This window comes from Archocentrus centrarchus, chromosome 12 (genome assembly GCF_007364275.1).
Source record: "Archocentrus centrarchus isolate MPI-CPG fArcCen1 chromosome 12, fArcCen1, whole genome shotgun sequence".
Classification (NCBI taxonomy): domain Eukaryota; kingdom Metazoa; phylum Chordata; class Actinopteri; order Cichliformes; family Cichlidae; genus Archocentrus; species Archocentrus centrarchus.
This window is the reverse complement of record NC_044357.1, coordinates 4,944,026-4,963,541: the sequence shown is the minus strand read 5'-3', so window position 1 is coordinate 4,963,541 and position 19,516 is coordinate 4,944,026. Positions and strand designations below refer to the sequence as shown.

Here is a 19,516-nt window from a genome sequence, read left to right as displayed (position 1 = left end):
TGTGCTGTAATCGGCTGTCAAACTGCTGTAAGTAAGGATGACCACGTGGAGATAGTGAATTTACAAATTCTGGATTCGCAGCCATGCAAAAAACATAGACAAATAATAAAACAGAAATAAAAAAAAACAAGACATGTGGCTGCAAATAGGAATGATTGTAGTGATGTGTAGTTTGTGCTACCAAAGTCCTTCTCTCCGCTGATCAGTGGTCGTCTCTGGTGACATCGGACCACGTAGTGGCCAAGCAACCGGAAATAGAAAAAACCCCACAACTGATGACGATTTGACTCCACCTCATGATGCCATTTAGCAACAGATGAGCAACGCTTCATGTTCATTTTGTTGGGCCGGAGTGAAGCACCGTGGCCGCCGTGGTTCCCTAAAGGAATACTTCACTGTGTAATGTTTGTCGGGGCCGCGGTGCGTCCCCTTGGTCCCTCGGTCCCTCGCACCGTAGCTGGCTGAAGCGTTTGCGGCTTCCTCACCCAAACCCAGCGTGAGTCGGTGCTGCTAGTTTCTGTGGCGAGCGCTATGGATGTGCTGTGGATGATCCCGCTGCTGCTCATTCCGCTCCTGATGTGGACCAGCAGCACGTTTGTTTTTTATTTCAAAAAGTTCTTTTACGTGGCCTGGATGATGCTCCTGGCTCTGATCGGAATACCTTTCTGCATACTAAAAAGCGGAGGCAGAGACATTGAAAACATGAGGTGAGAAATTGTCGCGTGCGGCGCTCCTCTGACAGCTAGCCCGCGTTAGCCTGTTAGCTGGCTAGCGGGAGCGGTTGTTTATATTACAATTTCGGGTTTTATTCTCAGTAGAAACACTTATGTACTCATTGGAGCGAGGAGTTCATTTGGCATCGCAGCGCTGTATTGCAAGAGAATGTATTTTCTGGCAAACTATGAAATTTGCAAGAAATTAAGCAGAAAATAAAGGAATCCTTGATGCTTTTTTTTTTTATTTATCATAGACCCCTCTGACACATTGGCGATAGCGACGTGTGGACGTTAGCTAAAAACCAGGGTGCTAATGTGACGTTGGGGTAATGTTTGGCTAATCTTACTGCAAATACAGCGATAATATCTTTAGATAACGGTTATTATTTTTGGTGTATTTTATGCATACACTTTCCTGGAAACCCTGCCCACACAGGTGTCCACTGAGTTGTTGGTGTTCCCGTTGTGATCTGTGATCCTGTAATCTAGCTCTGCCTTTATAAATCTCTGTTTGAGAGTGTGTAAAGGAGTGACTCATGTCTTCAAGCCATAGTTGCTTCATATTCATGTCTGTTTTAGGGGGCAAAATGTTGCAAAGGTGTTATTTTACACTTGCCAAACTAACACAGTCAGCTGAGCCTTACTGTCAGCGTCCACGTTGTAGGGGGTGTTGTTGTGGTGGTTAAATCTAGTCAGTGGTGATGGCTTGCTGCACACAAATTACTGCATTTCAGTAATTACCCTGAAGGGACAGATGCCAGATGGCAAGTTTCCCCTGATTGGAGCTGGGTTACTGAATAGTTATGAGGTCCCATCCTCAGTGCAACCTCACTTGGCCCTGATCTGCTGACAGCAGCAATGTCAGTTGCAACAGCAGACCTTACTGCCTCAGTGCTCTAGGAATAACAGTGTCACAGTCATGTTAGCTGTGCCGGTGGTGTCATGTTGCACCAGTGTACCGTTCTGTCAGCGCAGAGGTTATCTGGACCTGTTGTCTGTGACAAAGTGACTGAACTGAGGTCAGATCTCGGACAGGGAATGAATAGACTTTTTTTTTTTTTTGGATGGATATTTTACACAGCAGACAGGACTGGAAGAGAGAGCTCTGTGATTCAGAGGGGTCTGTCACAGACATTTACTGTCACACCGAAGCCTAAAGGCTGCAGGTTACTGAATTAAACCTGTGGGCCACAACAGGCACGCATGTGTTCATTCGGTCAAAAACATCCATGAACACATCAAATTACAGTTAGTGATGTGCTTTTGAAACACATCCATTAGTTTAGATTTAATGGACACACGGTCTTACTCATCACTTATGTGAATGGCTACTTCTGGGTATGGGTCCAGCATTAGTTATTAGGTAGGATCTCATGACAGCAGATAAAGGACAGAGGTTTAGTTTTCTCACTCACAATTGCACGAGCTCATGTTCCATGTTGTGTAATGGTCTCGAACATCAGTGGGAGATCAGTGTTCCTGTCTTTTAGGCAAAGGGGTAAAATTGCCACTCAAACTTATGCAGCTGGTTTCCCAGTCATGGATTACGCATGGTCCTAGACTAAAAGGAAGAAGTCAATGAAGACCACAAAAGGAAAAAGTATTTAGTCCAGGATTAGACATAATCCCTGTATGGGAAACTGGGCCATAACGTCTACATGCTGTATTTAAAACAACCAGTTTTCTTGCCCTACGTTTCTGAAGGAAGTTATTGTTAGCTCTGTCACTCTGGGCCTGTAACAATGTTCTTGCCCTTGACAACTTACTGACCTAAAACTTTTGAATAAACCCAATAAGCAGTTTTATATTTGCTCATTCAATATGTTTTTTTTGGGGGGGGGACACGTCATGCTGACCTTTAGAGTGGCCAGGTTGTATGCGATTTATCCACTTGTTCAGATTGTACTCTCGGGGTTACTGATAATGAAATGAACCAAGGTAAAATAGCTTGATCATAAGTGACCTCTACTGAATAATTTTTATTACCCTTAAACATACTTACAGTTGCTGCAACACTAAGCCATTGCATAACCTGAGGCGTTTACTTTAGACTGAACGTGTTATCGCTGTTATTGCTATGTTGCAAGATAACCGAAAGACTATTCTGGTTTAAAGGTTAACACAAGTTCCCTGTAGGTTACTAGTCACACGCATATGCGTAAACCGAGCTTCAAGACAGACGCTTTAGAGAGTTTGTCATCTGCTGGGAACAGAAGTGATGGGTTAAGAATGTTCTCATGTCTTAGATTATGAAATAATGAGTTAAATCTGTCTGATCTGATTACCAAAGAAATGTGTCGTTCTATTCATCAGTACCTGGCTGCCACATTTCACAAATGGTACAAAAGCTATAGCTCTGCAAGGGTCGGATAATAATCGAGTATTAATGTAAATGGTATGTTCTAATAAGTTAATAATTTTGATGTGGGCTTGTTTAAATTCACATTTGTGCATCTGAGGGACAGTGAAGATTATGAATATCTCATTAGGCTTTAAACTATGAAAAAGTTGCACACATGCACTAGAAGCTATTTGGTTATGACCATTTAAAAAAAGAGAGCCAAAAAGACTTAGAGGTCAGATTGACAGAATTCTGGTGTGGTAATATTAGATGACACTGAAGAAAAAAATAACACTACAGTCAAGAGATTGTTTTGAGAAATACAATACTGTGAAAAAGTCTTGGGCCAACCCTCGTTTCTTTATATTCCACTTCCAAGGAGCCAGACTTTCTTGTTTTTTTTTTTTTTTGTTTTTTTTTTTTTTTTTGTTTTTTGTTTTTTTTTAAGTGGTCTTAAGCAATAATTTTCCAAGCTTTCTGAAGGTCTCTCAAAGACTTTCTTTGGACATTGGCTTCTTTTTCACCCACTTTCAGTCCAGGCCTTGTACCTGACCATTTTCAGAGGAATGTGTTTGCTTGTTTGTTTGTTAAGCTACTCAAGTGATGAACATCATGGATAACTTGGATAACAAGTAGTTTAAATTGTAAAGAAATGACAAGACAGCTTGCCTAAGGGAGTTCAGGCAGACTCTGTTTTTGCCTCACTGTAGTTCCTTGTATGTTTGCACATTTCAGTGCACCTATTTCCCATTCTCCTAGCAAGATATTAAAAAATGAAGGGGTGTTCAAGACTTTTGCACAGATCCAGAAACAGAAACTAGGTCCAGTGCAAATTCTTCAAAGAGTCTAGCAGTTCCTGATGTATATCAAATATTTGTTTTGCTTGAAATGCTGCTTAGTTAATATCTGTTTGCTGTTAATTTGTAGTAGAGTAAAATAACAGTTAAATTATTAAAATATGCATGTAACAAGATCAAAAAAACCTGGTGATTGGCATGAATACCGGCTTTTTTTTTTTTTTTTCCAGTTCAGTGGCTCATCACTGTATTAGCCTAAAACAGCTAATATTACAACACTGTTAGCTTCAAGAGCACTGCTAGCATCGGTGTCAGCTGCTGCAGTTTGCATTTTAACGTTTTAGCATTTCTGCATTTTTAACAGCATGTTGTTATAAAGTTAAAAACTGAAACTCAGTCACCTTGAATTTGATGTACATATCTAGATTCCTAAATGGTCAGTGCGTAAATGCAAATGCAAACCAGGAGGATAATTTGATTATATACACAGTGGGAGGGTAACAGCCAGGGCTGAGAAAGGGAAGGAACTGCATCATCACTGTAGCTAACTTTGTGGTGAAATGTGTGTTTTAAACTGAACATCTGTTTAAACGTTTAAATGTTTGTGTGTTGGTGTAATGAGCTTGTGTGTAAGTATAGGATGTGTAATGGCAATTACAAAATAACTTGTAATATGCTTTATGTAACTGTAACTAAGTAGCCATGTGCTCACGGTGCTTATGCTAGTTAGCCATGTGTGGTTAAAGCTGTAGTATTTAAACTACCGGTACAGCTTTAGAGTGGACCTGCATCAGGGTATTAAGAAATTACTTCCTTTTTTTTTTGTTTTTGTTTTGTTCATAATCCAGTTATAAGGTGATTACACCTGTGGTTAAAGCATTTGGTTCTCATAAAATTGCTGCATCCAGAGCATCTTGGTTTAACTTTTCCTCGATCATTCAGCATAAACACGAAATACTTAACTGTGTGTTTGTTAGAAAGGACCTGTTGCTACACTTCTGCTTCCCACTGTCATTCCAGATGTCATGAGAATTTTAATTCTCGTGACATCCCTTACAGATATTTGTCTTAATTTTCCTTAATATCCAAAAATATGTACCATTAATAGATGCCTTTTTTGAGTTAGTCGCAATCAGTCAGGATGTTCCTAACCCCTTAAAGCTGGGGAATTTAGCATTCCTAGGATAGTTTTCACCTTGTGAATATGTCTTGGCAAAATGTAGTCCTTCAGACACCCATTATAGCTGAAACTTGTGTCTGTGGACAGATTCTGTCCACAGACACAAAATTAAGCTCAAAATGAGAGCTGGGGTTAAAGATGAGTGTGGTCCAGGTCAGACATCAGCATGCTGGTGGGCTTCGCAGCTGGTGTTGCAAGTAAACTACCCTACATTACAAGGAGAATGGGAGAAAGCATTTTTGTGAGAACAAACGGAGGAAGATGTTGCAGTGGGAATATGATTCAGGGACGAGGAACGCACATTATGTACAGAAGTGATATTTCTCTTCCTGAGGCGAGATTGGGAGTGGCTCTGCTGCTTTTTTCTCAGGAAGGTCATTCAAATTATTGCTGTAACAGAAGCCAGTTTTAGTGTGTTGCAGCTAGTTTGTTATCCAAAATTAGTGGTACTGTTTAGCATGGAAAATTTTGGCATATGTTATGGCAGTATATTCATTTAACTGAAAAAAGGCTAAAGGGCATTGGCTTTCTTTGTGAGACATTTTGATATCAGATGTTTTGCATTGCTAATCAAAGAAAATCTTTGCAAAGTCATGTTAAAAAAAGCCTGAATCACCACATGGGTTTTGTTTTTAGTTGAGCTTTCTTCTTGGACTAATCTCCTTCTGCTAAAGGAATATGTTACATTCAACCTGCAACCTGTATGTTAGTAATGTCGCCAAATGAAGCGTGCAGTAGAGACACGGCAGCTCCACATTCACAGAGGTTTTCATGCATTCAGTTGGTGATGCATATAAATATAGATATGTTTTTTTTAAACATACATAAACAAGTTGCTGCTAATATGTTTGTGGATTTGCATTTAAGAGCTAGACTCATGATGGTGGTGAAAGTGTGGTGAAGCAGGAAGTCACAGTGGGAACATGGCAGACAGCGTGGGAAAGTAAATAAGGTAGCTAAGTAGTTAAAATGGAATATGATAATCACGTGCAGTTGCGGTTATGGAGTGAATACAATGCTTTTTTTGCCTCATATTTCACGGAGAGATCGCAATGTTTTGTATATGATGGTCTTGCAGTGTATTGTGTTACAGAATGGCTGTATAGTAGCACCATCGTCATCGTGGCCGACGTACACAATAGTATCATGTGTCACACCTGGAATGGCGTTTACAGTACATTGATGGATGGATGGATGGATGGATGGACTTTTCAAGCATTTTCTGAGTTGAAAAGCTGTGTTGTCCAGGGACAGTGTAGGCTTTAATGTGATATGTGGGCCAAAGACAAAATACCAGTCTTAGTTTAATCATGCAGGTTGGTACAACCCTGTGGTCTCATCAGGGTTAACTCAGAATCACAGTGAAAATTTGCCAAGCCAGCGTTCACCTTAGATCTGTGTTAATAAAGTTCAGAGTCGTCATCATGTTTGTGTCTACAAAGGTCGAGCTCCACAAGTCACAGTAGATAAACTCTGACCAGACAGATCAGGAACAGGAAACGGTTCACTTTCAGTCATAAATAGGGAATGGTTCAGTTTCAAACTTTTACAATTGCAAGGGAAAAAGCTTAAGAACCTTTTGGCATTATTAGAGCTTCAAATCACAGTTATAAACAAGCATAGGCTCACTAAATAACACACAAACAGTTGCACTATTCACCTCTGAACTTGTTGAGTAATCATACATGTGCACTGTGGGGGAAAAAAAAAAGTGAGCTCTTGTTCAGATCTCTTTAGGTCATATCACAGCATCTAAATTGGATTAAGGTGAAGACTCTGATGTGGCCGGTCCCAAACGCTGGTTTCTGTTGTAGATTTTTCCTTTTTCATTGTTGTCTCATTGCATCAGTGAGCTTCTCCATAGCTCCAGGTCATGAACTGCTGCCCTGACAGTTCCCAGGGAAAGTCCCTTGTAATTTTTTTTTTTTTTTCTTTTAACTGTAACTGCAGAAACTTTACTTTTTGAGATACTTTGAGAGTTGGCATGCAAGCCTATAGATTTCTGCACAATTACTGTAAGGTCAAAAGACAGCTCTTAGTTCTTGTCAGCAGACAAGCTCTCATAGATGGACTGTGTACTAACTGCCTATTAGGATAAGACAGAGAGAGCAGCTATCTTGCAAAGAGATGCGTAACATTTAAATGTCCATATATACCTTATACAGTTCTGACCTAAAAGAAGAGCAAATATTGAACTTACATTTGTTCGGTGACTTGAAATAATAATGTTCAGTCTATTGTGTATAAATGTATCCACCCGTTTGACACATCAGCATACCAGTTGAGGATATGATGGTAGTCAAAGTAGCTTAAAATTTTTTTCTTTATGTCAGAGATTGCCTTTAGCAAACTATTCAAAACAGAGACTATTTTTTTTTAAACATTTTAAATAACAAACCAAATCATAAGATATACCAAATATTATATCTTCCCACTATAGGTCTGTATTTTCAAATAAATAAAAATCTTTGAGTGCCTTTGCTCTTGTATATAAAATGTGTCATGAATTCAGTGTCAGAGGCAGATGGTAGAGCATTCACTCTCAAAGCTTACGGGAGCATTATACTTAGTGGGTGTTGAACATTTATTTAGCTAATGTCTTCTAAGACAGTAGTGAGTTTATTGCCTGGTTAAGGTTGGATTTTAAATATCTCAGCTGGTAAGCTCACTTTGTATTGTAATACCTTGGGGCTTAAAAGGCTTTACATTCCACTTTTACCTCCTACCTTTCATGAATGGCTTAGTAATATGTAGAGCACACGGGCCTCATAAGCAACCAGTACATGCTCACTGTGATTAATCTTTGCCTCCTCAGGATCATCCGTTTCATGGTTCGTCACGTCAAGTATTTGCTGGGTCTTCGATTTGAAGTGAGCGGCTGGGAGCATCTGCAGACCGAGGGTCCCTATGTCATTATCTCCAATCACCAAAGCTCCCTGGATGTTTTGGGTGAGTCTTTTAATGCTTTAAAGAAAGATATTCTTGATATGAATTCAATTTTATTAGATGTTATTTTTGGCATTTTAGCAAAAATGTAATTCGCTAAAAAAAGACAGAAAGGAAATGTAGATCAAGCGATTGGAGAGTGGGTGGGTATGCAGTAAAGGTCCAGCTGGCGGGGAATTGCTGGACGCCTGCTTGGGGTATTTACACCCATGCAGTATGTGTCCTCGCTGCTCTGTCATCAGGTAGGTCCATGTGATGGCACTCTGAAAATCTAATTTGAAACACATTTTAAGCCCTACAGACTCAAAAAAGATGACATTCACCAGGGAAGAATTGTTTTACAGTCCAGTCCAGTTCATTTTGAGTAATTTGACACCGGATTTGAAACCCTCAGTTCTGAAGGTGGAGTAGCAGCACTCCTCTGCAGGAGTCCCAGATGGAAGGAAAGGAAAAGCTGAGTCTCACTGATTGCTGGCTAATTTGCTTTCTGCTCCTTTGTGCTCCACTATGGCCCCAGTCACACAGGCCTAGAGACTGGTCAGTGACCCACTAACCACCAGTCAGTTGGGAAAAATGTGTATTCCCCAACTGGAGGGTAGTTTTTGTCACTAGATGAAATTGACGGCATGTGGTGCTGCATCAAAAACCTCCTTGTGATTGCGCTGGTCGCTAGTAGATTGCCACAGTCACCTGCACTTTGTAAGATGGAAGATGCCAAGTTATCTGCAAACACTCGCCAACTACTCACTAAGCAGTTGTGAAAATATGAAATGCGTGATGCAAACCCGAAATGTAGAGCATTTGCCTTCAAAGCAAAAGTAGCACTTATGTGTTGGTTTTGGTGGTAATGCCCAACTTTTATTTTGAAGGCGAACATTTTCCATTTCCAGTTAGTGTCGCACTTCCTCTAGTTTCAGTACGAAACTACTGGCGTCTGCACTAACCAAATACACATATTAGAGTAATTTAGAAAAATAAAGAAATAATGTAAGAAGAACACATCTTGGGTATCAGTCACCAGAAGAGCTCATGTCACCTGACTTTTGTGGGCAGTGTGTAGTGATATCCCACCCACCTCGAGCCAGTGTGTGCATGATGTGAAAACACACAAGTGACCAGGTAACTGGTATTGGTGTCGTCCGCTCAGTTACAGCAGACATTGTACCAGATATAACTTGTTTTTGCTTCAAACTTTATCCTTCATCCCTCATTTTCAATGTCAGTATAGCTAGAATCATTATTTTATTTCATGATGCTAACATAATTCTTTTTTTCTGCATAGTAGGTTAGTAGGTTAGCATAGCATTTCTGAGCCCTGCTCCACTTTGATGCTCGTTCCTTTGTGTGCCAACAGCAACAGAGGAATATGTAAATGATAACTACTACATTGTGGGTTATGCCACATGAAAACATTGCTGTGATCAGAGACTGCAGGATTGTCTGCGGCAGCCGTGATAGAACCAGACTGTTGGTGTGGCCAGATCCTGTATGCACTGGTCATTAGTCACAGTCTGGTTTGGATCAGTAAATAAATGGTGGAGCAAGACATCAGCTGTGACACCACTTATAGCTTTATAGCTCAGTTCATTAAGGGAAAGTCAGTGCAGGCTATTCAAACTTATTAGAACCAAATGCTGAATCTTTCCAGGTGTATCAAGCTTTAAACTCCCACTTACTTAAGCAACCAACCACCTTTTGTGGTTTTGGTTGGTAAAGCAGATTACAGTCTCAGATAGGCAGCAGGCATGCTAAAACTAGATTACTGCATTCCAGCTTTGTGCTGGTACTCAGTACTTGTCAGCAAAGAAAATTTTTCATAAGCTCTGCAAAGCGTGGCAGCTGAGATGGAGATCATGTGTTTGTTTGTAAGCAAGACTACACAAAACCAGCCATCTGAATTTGACAAAACTGGGTGAAGAGGCAAAACATGGGCAGAGGAACAACCTACTGCATTAGTATCTTTTTTTTTTTTTATGTGGATCCAGGTACCAGCTCCCCCCGACCCTGAATTGGATAAGCGGGTGGGCGGATGGATGATCCAGATAACTTTCTTTACACACCAATCACTAGAAAGTGTTGGCCTCTCAGAGCCATGTCTGAGCTGCACACTGGTTAGAAACATACCAGATAACAAAAGCGTGCTGTGGAAAGGTTCTGATTCTTCTTTTTCAGCTCCTGTTGTTGTTGATATTTTGAATGTCTTTTAACAGTACCTCATTCTTTCCTGTCCTGTGAGTGTTGAACACCAGCTTAGCAGAGGTACGTTTTCTCTCCATCAGTGTCTGGGGGAGAGTGTTTTTCAGTGCCGGTGAGTGATTAGGGCAGGCTCAAGGCCAGGGTAGTGATAGCAGGGGGAGAGCTAGGCATCTAATTAGCACTGACAAAACTCAGCATGTGGTTTGTTTGGCGTCCAAGTTGCCATACCAACTACTGTACCTAGCCATTAATAGATGCTCATCCTAGAGCGGATGTTAGAATAGTGTTTGTAAGTCCTTACTTCACCTGCCTGAGCCGGATTAAACGCATCTACTTGCTCTGCTGTTTTCTATTGTTTATCAGAGGAATAGCTTATAAAGAGAAGATGGAGAGGCCAAAGCGTGGATGCTTCATCTAGCCCCTGTTGCTGTTACTGAATGAGCTGCAGTCAAAAGGGCAAAAACATACAGCATGTGATTTCAGTTTGGCTGTTGTTGAGATAGCATCCTTCAAGCATATAGCCCTGCTACAGAAATCTTGGTCTGACCACTTGTGTTGGATCTCCTCCACTCTATCCAACTCCATCCATCCATCCATTTTCTTCCGCTTATCCGGGGCCGGGTCGCGGGGGCAGAAGCCTAAGCAGAGAAGCCCAAGCTTCCCTCTCCCCAGCCACCTCCTCCAGCTCATCCGGAGGGACCCCAAGGCGTTCCCAGGCCAGCCGAGATACATAATCTCTCCAGCGTGTCCTGGGTCTACCACGGGGCCTCTTCCCGGTGGGACATGCCCGGAACACCTCACCCAGGAGGCGGCCAGGAGGCATCCTAATCAGATGCCCGAGCCACCTCAACTGGCTCCTTTCGATGTGGACGAGCAGCGGCTCTACTCTGAGCCCCTCCCGGATGGCCGCACTCCTCACCTTATCTCTAAGGGAGAGGCCAGCCACCCTTCGAAGGAAACTCATTTCTGCCGCTTGTATTCGCGATCTTATTCTTTCGGTCACTACCCAAAGCTCGTGACCATAGGTGAGGGTAGGAACGTAGATCGACCGGTAAATCGAGAGCTTCGCTTTTACGCTAAGCTCCCTCTTCACCACGACGGACCGGTGCAGCGTCCGCATCACTGCAGAAGCAGCCCCGATCCGCCTGTCGATCTCCCGTTCCCTTCGCCCATCACTCGTGAACAAGACCCCGAGATACTTAAACTCCTCCACTTGAGGCAAGAACTCGTTCCTGAGCCGGAGATGGCACTCCACCCTTTTCCGGCTGAGGACCATGGCCTCAGACTTAGAGGTGCTGATTCTCATGCCAGCCGCTTCACACTCGGCTGCGAACCGTTCCACTGCGAGCTGGAGGCCCCCCCCTGATGAAGCCAACAGAACCGCATCATCTGCAAAAAGCAGAGATGAGACTCTGAGGCCACCAAGGAAGAAGCCTTCCGCCACCTGGCTACGCCTAGAAATTCTGTCCATAAAAATTATGAACAGAATCGGTGACAAAGGGCAGCCCTGACGGAGTCCAACACCCACAGGAAACAAATCCGACTTATTACCGGCTATACGGACCAAGCTCTCACTGTGGTTGTACAAGGACTGAATGGCCCGCAACAATGGGCCAGACACCCCATACTCCCGCAGAACCTCCCAAAGAACACCCCGAGGAACACGGTCGAATGCCTTCTCCAAGTCCACAAAGCACATGTAGACTGGTTGGGCAAACTCCCACGCACACTCGAATATCCTTGAGAGGATAAAGAGCTGGTCCAGCGTTCCACGACCAGGACGAAAACCGCATTGTTCCTCCTGAATCCGAGGTTCGACTAACGGACGCACCCTCCTTTCCAGCACCCTGGCATAGACCTTACCGGGGAGGCTGAGGAGTGTGATCCCCCGAAAGTTGGAGCACACCCTCCGGTCTCCCTTCTTAAAGATGGGGACCACCACCCCGGTCTGCCAATCCAATGGCACTGCCCCAGATCTCCACGCGATGTTGCAGAGGCGTGTCAACCAAGACAGCCCTACAACATCCAGAGCCTTCAGGAACTCAGGGCGAATCTCGTCCACCCCAGGGGCTCTGCCACCAAGGAGTTGTTTAACTACCTCAGTGACCTCACCCCCAGTGATGGTCAAGTCATCCCCCTCATCCCCAGACTCTGCTTCCACTACAGAAGGCGTGTCAGTGGGATTCAGAAGGTCCTCGAAGTATTCCTTCCACCGTCCGACTATAGCCTCAGTTGAAGTCAGCAGCACCCCCCCCGCACTATAAACAGTGTGAGTGAAGCACTGCTTTCCCCTCCTGAGTCGCCTGACGGTTTGCCAGAATCGCTTCGATGCCGTCCGAAAGTCTTTTTCCATAGCCTCACCAAACTCCTCCCACACCCGAGTTTTTGCTTTGGCCACTACCCGAGCTGCATTCCGCTTGGCCTGTCGATACCTGTCAGCTGCCTCCGGAGTCCCACAGGCTAACCAAGCCCGATAGGACTCTTTCTTCAGCTTGATGGCTCCCTTCACCTCCGGTGACCACCATCTGGTTCGGGGGTTACCACCACGACAGGCACCAACCACCTTGCAGCCACAGCTCTGAGCAGCAGCCTCAACAATGGAGGTGCGGAACATGGTCCATTCGGACTCAATGTCCTCAGCCTCCCTCGGAATGCTGTCGAAGTTCTGCCGGAGGTGGGAGTTGAAGATCTCCCGGACTGGGGCTTCTGCCAGGCGTTCCCAGCGCACCCTCACAATACGTTTAGGTGTGCCAGGTCTGTCCAGCATCTTCCCCCGCCACCTGATCCAACTCACCACCAGGTGGTGATCAGTTGACAGCTCAGCTCCTCTCTTCACCCGAGTGTCCAGAACATACGGCCGCAGATCTGATGATACGATTACAAAATCGATCATCGACCTGCGACCTAGGGTGTCCTGGTGCCATGTGCACTTATGGACATCCTTGTGTTCGAACACGGTGTTTGTTATGGACAAACTGTGGTTTGCACAGAAGTCCAATAACAAAACACCATTCGGGTTCAGATCGGGCAGGCCGTTCCTCCCAATCACGCCCCTCCAGGTCTCACTGTCATTGCCCACGTGAGCGTTGAAGTCTCCCAGCAAGACTATGGAGTCACCAGATGGAGCACTCTCCAGCACCCCACCCAGCAACTCCAAAAAGGGTGGGTACCCTGAACTGTCATTCGGCGCATAAGCGCAAACAACAGTCAGGACCCGTTCCCCAGCCCGAAGGCGCAGGGAAACTACCCTCTCGTCCACCGGTGAAAACTCCGACATACAGGCAGCAAGCCGGGGGGATACAAGAATACCCACCCCAGCTCGCCGCCTCTCACCGAGGGCAACTCCAGACTGGAACAGAGTCCAGCCCTTCTCCAGGAGACTGGTTCCAGAGCCCAGGCCATGCGTTGAGGTGAGCCCAACTATGTCTAGCTGGTATCTCTCAACCTCACGCACTAGCTCAGGCTCCTTCCCCACCAGAGAGGTGACATTCCATGTCCCAACAGCCAGTTTCGATAGCCGGGGATCGGTCCGCCAGGGCCTCCGCCCTCGGCCACCGCCCGACACACATTGCACCCGACCCCTACAACACCTCCTGCGGGTGGTGGGCCTGCAGGAGGGCGGGCCCATGTAACCTCTTCGGGCTGCGCCCGGCCAAGCACCACGGGCTAATGCCTGGCCACCAGACGCTCTCCCTCGAGCTCCCTCCCCAGGCCTGGCTCCAGGGTGGGGCCCCGGTAACCCTATCCCGGGCAGGGTAAACTGTTCCCTTGTTTTTTCACTCATAAGACTATCTATATAAGACATCTATCCAACTCTTCATCTTAAATTTTATTTGGGCCAGCTGCTTTATCTATGTGTGAGAGTAGGTGGAATATGGCACATGGCACATGCCACAGTTGGGCTCTCCCTCTGCTTTGAGAGGGCTTATTTTTAATGTCTTTATGGTAAATGTACATTGCTCTTGGAATATTATGCAATTACTCAAAGAATACAATTTATTATATTGGAAGGTCTCATTCACTGTATGTAGGTTCTCATTAGCTTATGTGTGAAGCTACAAAAGAGCTGCATACTGCTAGTCAGTGGTGATATCCTGCTGTGGGAATATTAGGAAATGGTGTGTGTTTAACTGCTATATCTATTATAGAAGACACAAAATATTTTAAGTCACTGGCAAGATTTTAAAAAGGCCTTCGAGATTTGTTTTTGCATGTACACCAAGTGCTACTTACATCGCCTGTACATGTAGTGTGTGTGTGTGTGTGTGTGTGTGTGTGTGTGTGTGTTGTGGTGTGGTGTGGTGGTCTTAAAATGCCATTGGCCAACTGTCTGGAACAAACTAGATCACTTGTTTATTTGAGGATGCTTCAAACTGGAAATGGCAGTAAGATTTTGGATGCTACAATTACTTACTGCCCCATCTTGTGGTTCATTACGCATTAGTACGGCCTGTACCTGTTTTCACTACAGTTGTCTCTGATACACAATGCAAAGACTTCATGGAAATGTTTTTTACAAGCGTAGCTTGAATGCAGCAGTCCAGTTTGTTTAGAGCACATTTCTAGTTGCAGTGCTCCTTAATTTAATGTTCTCTCATATTCGCAGTCCTTTTCAAACAAACAGAGCAAGTGTTTTGTTGTAGTCCTAATTCAGGAACAGTTTAAATGCATTTGAGTGTTCAAGTTCTCACACAGGTATGACTCACTTTATTTCTGATAAGTATGAAATTTGGTTTAAATGCATCAAAATCAGTGGTTCTTGTGTATTTACACACACACAAAAAAAATGTGTATATGTGGTAGCTGCAGTGTTTGACCATTCTGAAGATTAAGCCTCTCATTCTCTCTCAGGCTTGATGGAGATTCTACCAGACCGTTGCACCATGATTGCTAAGAAGGAGTTGATCTACGCTGGTACAGTAGGCCTCATCTGCTGGCTGGGTGGCATCGTCTTTATCAACCGCAAGAAGACGAGCGATGCCAAAAGTGTCATGGCTGACGCTGCCAAAACCATGTTGGAGGACCAGGTAATCTGCCTCTTAACGCAAAATATATCTTCATCTCAAGGTTCTGTCTTTAGTGTTTGGTGGAGAGTGTAAGATGATTAAATTGCCTTTGTCTTATGACCTTCGCAGATTCGTCTGTGGGTGTTCCCAGAGGGAACTCGTAACCAAAACGGCGACCTGCTGCCCTTCAAAAAGGGTGCTTTCCACCTGGCAGTGCAGGCACAAGTGGGTTTTTAAATATTTTCTTTAAAGACTTTTTAAATTTCACCTTTTTTGAGTTTGTTAGAGCTCTTCTAGCTTTGCATGATTCATACATGTGGACTAAGTCAATACTGCATCCTGTTGATTCTCTTCTCTGATGTTTCTGTTGGTATTTCAGGAAACTTCTGCCCACTTTTGGTTCCCAAAATAGTGAGGGGCTGATTCTAGACACACGGGGGAGCTAGCAGCCTTATATGGGGCAAGATTAAATTATGATTTTAACTAGATTTACTACACAGATAGCACAGATTTTAGCCGGGCATATGTAAATGCGTTGAAATGCTAAAATTACTTAGTTATTTTGTAACTATTTGCACATTTTTTGAGTGCTTTCACTCTGATATTTTTCTCCATTCCATTTGATCCATCGCTAGTCTACTCATACAAACTGATGAGAGGGACAGCAGCAGACATGACTCCCAGTGCAGAGTGGCTGCAGCTCAGCTGTGGAAATTTATGAGCTTTATCTCTGCATGCATGCAGGTGGGAGGTCTCTGTTCTCCAGTTAATGTTTCATAGCAACACTTGGGGTCAGACAGGTGGAATAAATTACACACGCACACACAAAAAAAACACTCTTGAATGAGATCTGGCCATAAACCCCAGCTTGGTTCACTCCAGGCTACAGTGGTGTGTATGTGTATGTGTATATGTATGTGTGAACTCAGATTTTGTAACTTGCAGCTAAAGATTGATATCAGTTTGGTTCAGACGTGCACCGGGGCTACAAAAATAAAGGCCTTCTGCTCCTCGTTAGAAAACACATTAACATTTTCTTAAGGGGTTCTTTCACTTCAGAGCTTGCTAACGTGCTCTCCAAATAGTGTGAAGTGGATGTTAACAAAAGCACTATTTTTTGCATGTGAAGTGGTGGAGCAACTTCATTTGAAATCTGGTGAATACAGTCTGTTTCACTTTTCCCTGACGGCTTTTTTTTTTTTTTTTTTTAAAACACTTGAGACTGTTTCTGTCTCTGCATTTGCTTCTGCTGAGTTAGTGCAGCCTTTCCATTCGTACCCAGCCGGCCAGATTGAGTGGAAACAGGACAGCCCCCAGGGGGAGACGCGTTTGGCTCAGTCAATCCTGTTGAAGGGCCACTCGGGGCCTTGGGAGAGAGCTACTCGGCCTCTATTAGCCGGAGTGGAGGAGATGAATGCTTGTCATGCTGAGTTTTTGTGTGTGTGTGTGTGTGTATGTATGTGTGGGAATGTACTGCTGGTTTAGTCAGGCATTTCTGCCATCTTTTGACTGATTTTTAGCGCGTCGTCTTAGGTCTTCCTTCCTGTCTTTGTTGTTTCTTATTTTTGTCTTATTTCTTACAGGTACCCATCATACCTGTCGTTTTCTCCTCCTACAGCAACTTCTACCTACGGAAAGAAAAGCAGTTCAAATCGGGTAACTCTGCTTAGCTTTTTCAGTTGTGTTGGGCTAATCGACATGAGCATGAAAAGAGCAACTTGATGTTCCCTGAGACTCCTGACTGTGAAGTTTTTTGTTTTTTGCCCCTGCAGGAAGCATCAGATTGAAGATCCTTCCAAAGATTGAGACAAAGGGGTTGACTTCAGAGGATGTGTCATCCCTGTCTGACAAATCCTTTGACCTGATGCGCTCTGCCTTCCTGGACCTTTCTGACTCCGTAACCCAGAGCAACGGCCCCATAAGGCACTGAACATTAATCTTCCTCCCGCGTCCCTTTTCTCCCTCTGAGACCCATCCATCCCTCCCTGAGACCTCCCCACTCTCCGCCCCAGGTTGTCCCACCACCTGGCCAGGAAACAACATGACACAAGTCTCTTGTCATGAAAGCTCTTCATGTCTAGTTGACGCCTGGTCCAGCCCGCCTCTGGCCTGACCATACAGCACAGTCAGTCCTGACCCTCACAGCTGCAGCAGCGGCGCTGCTCTGCACTCTGTGAGCGGAGTGACGGACGGCAAGCCGAACAGTGTGGATGTGTGTTGCTCATGCATGCCTTTTGGATGGCTCTGTCCACCTTCATCCTTGCTTTGGAAAGCCTGACTTTTTATTGTCTTACTTTATCACCATTTTGTACTTTCTTTGGCCTTTTTCTTCTCCTCCTTTTGTCCATTCTGCCTTCTGTTTAAGCAGACAAAACTTTGGCATTTTCTTTTCTGTTCATAAATGTCACTGGATATTTATGTTTTCCTCTCATGCTGCCTTGGTTTTAGTTATCTTCGGACGCTTAAACACACGTGTACACAAATTCAAAGTAGCCCATCTCCTTCCTTCCTTTGGCTTTTAGTATTTTCTCCCCTTTTTGGCATTCCAGTCTTTTTTCCCAAAGACAAAACAGAGTGGGGTCTCCACAAACTGTGGAGCGTGTGGAAGGAAGGACACGCCTGAGTTTCTTTAGCTCCGTCTCTCTGAATTCAGTTCTGTATTAGCTCTTCAACTCAATGACCAATATCTCCATGACATGCTTCATGATGTCAGAAAGCAAGGAATGCAAGATACTGTGTATAACAGCACCCATCTGTGCTGAATTTATGGACTTAAGCGAACTGATCAGATCTCAGTGTCATATGTTGGTGTGTCATTGTACATTCTTCCAGTTTGTCTCTCCAAAAATGAATTGAAGCAGCTGGTGTGCAGCACTGAGCAGCAAGTGTCCTCTAGCTGTGCTCCAAACTTCTGCTCTATTTATTTTTAGTCTTGCTTTGGTTGTTGTTGTGCTGCTTTTTTCTTTTTTTTCCTTCCCTTCTTCCTCCTAAGCAATCATGTTTATGTCCCTTATATACGAAGTGTCAAAAGAAATGAATTCATCAAGTGCAATGTCCAACTGTTTCAGCGTTACTACTGTTCCAAAGTGCGAGCTACCTGCTGTGCCATGACGAAGACTTTTTGGGAGGTTTCCGGTGTAAGCCCGTTTTTAACATCTTGCTTTGACCTGGTTCAACGGTTACCCACTGACCGATTTGCTCTTTGCATTTCCAAATGATTTAAGGCAGTTCTTGCCATAAGCAAGAGATGATTTAGATCTCAAGTATTTGTTCATATATTAGGATTAACTCGAGGGATCCCGAAGTACTAACAGACCTACTGAAAATGTATTTTGTTGATTGGCTTGTGAGGGGATGCCCCTGATTTTTTTTTTTTTTTTTTTTAAATAATAATGAGTTATTTTTAGTTGTGATGTTCTGATTTGATCATTTAAAAAGTGCAACATTTTGGCCTTAATTTTGATGGATCAGGTTGTTCAGCAAGTTTGCTCGGAATCGATTTTGTTTTGTGTTTTGTACTGAAAATAACTTTGAACCACTGACTGAACCGACTTTAGTTTATATCCAGGTCTCAGATTTTCAGTCTGCTCACCGTACAGCCATAAAATCACTAATTATACCCATCAAACACCATCTGAGAATGTACTGCAACATTCAGGATATTTGTTTGTTACTAATTGCAGCTTATGGTTTTTATTTATATATATATATATTTTTTTTTTGCTTTAGTAAAAGTGGGATGTCGTCTTGCATACAGTTGGCATCAAACGTAGGTGATTATTTGAGCGTTAGATGTTAGACTTAGTCTGACCTGTTGTAGACAGACTTCCTAAAGATCTCATGTAAATGGGTTTGTCTGTACTTTGGTACTAAGCCTGTACACTGCTGTTCATAGCTGAGTGCTTCAGTACTTTTAGTGAGCCCTGCTTTGGGTACATGTGAGAGTCAGGATTTCAGGCAAGTTCCGAGGCCAGTTTGAATTATAAGACCTTACTACTTACACTACTAATGACTCACCCACCTTTTCTTTATTGTTAATTTTTTATTTATTTACTTTTATTTTTTTCTGTCTATAATACCAGTTTTTTTTAATTTTTTTTTGTTTGTTTTTTTTTTGCAGCAGGTGTTTCGAATGTTCAAAAAGCACTCTACCAAATCGGTTTCTTTCCAAAAATGATCCTGTACCATATACATTTATTTAATGGCGTGTGCTCTCCATTTATTCTGTTCTCTCTTTTTTTGGGGGGGGGGTGTACAACAGATGAGTGGGTGGTGAGCTTTGGCTGACGGGCTCTGCAACAGTCCCGCTCATTTCTTTTTTTTTTTTTTTTTTT

General features: G+C 43.6%; 1 protein-coding gene across 1 annotated transcript; it reads left to right on the top strand.

Moving 5' to 3' along the window:
* The first annotated feature begins 299 nt into the window (after positions 1–299).
* agpat2 (1-acylglycerol-3-phosphate O-acyltransferase 2 (lysophosphatidic acid acyltransferase, beta)) lies at positions 300–19,516 on the top strand. The gene is made up of 6 exons (XM_030742102.1): positions 300–707; positions 7,850–7,983; positions 15,028–15,203; positions 15,312–15,407; positions 16,766–16,838; positions 16,955–19,516. The coding sequence occupies exons 1-6, from the start codon at positions 532–534 to the stop codon at positions 17,110–17,112; spliced, it is 813 nt and encodes a 270-aa protein (XP_030597962.1). The 5' UTR covers positions 300–531; the 3' UTR covers positions 17,113–19,516.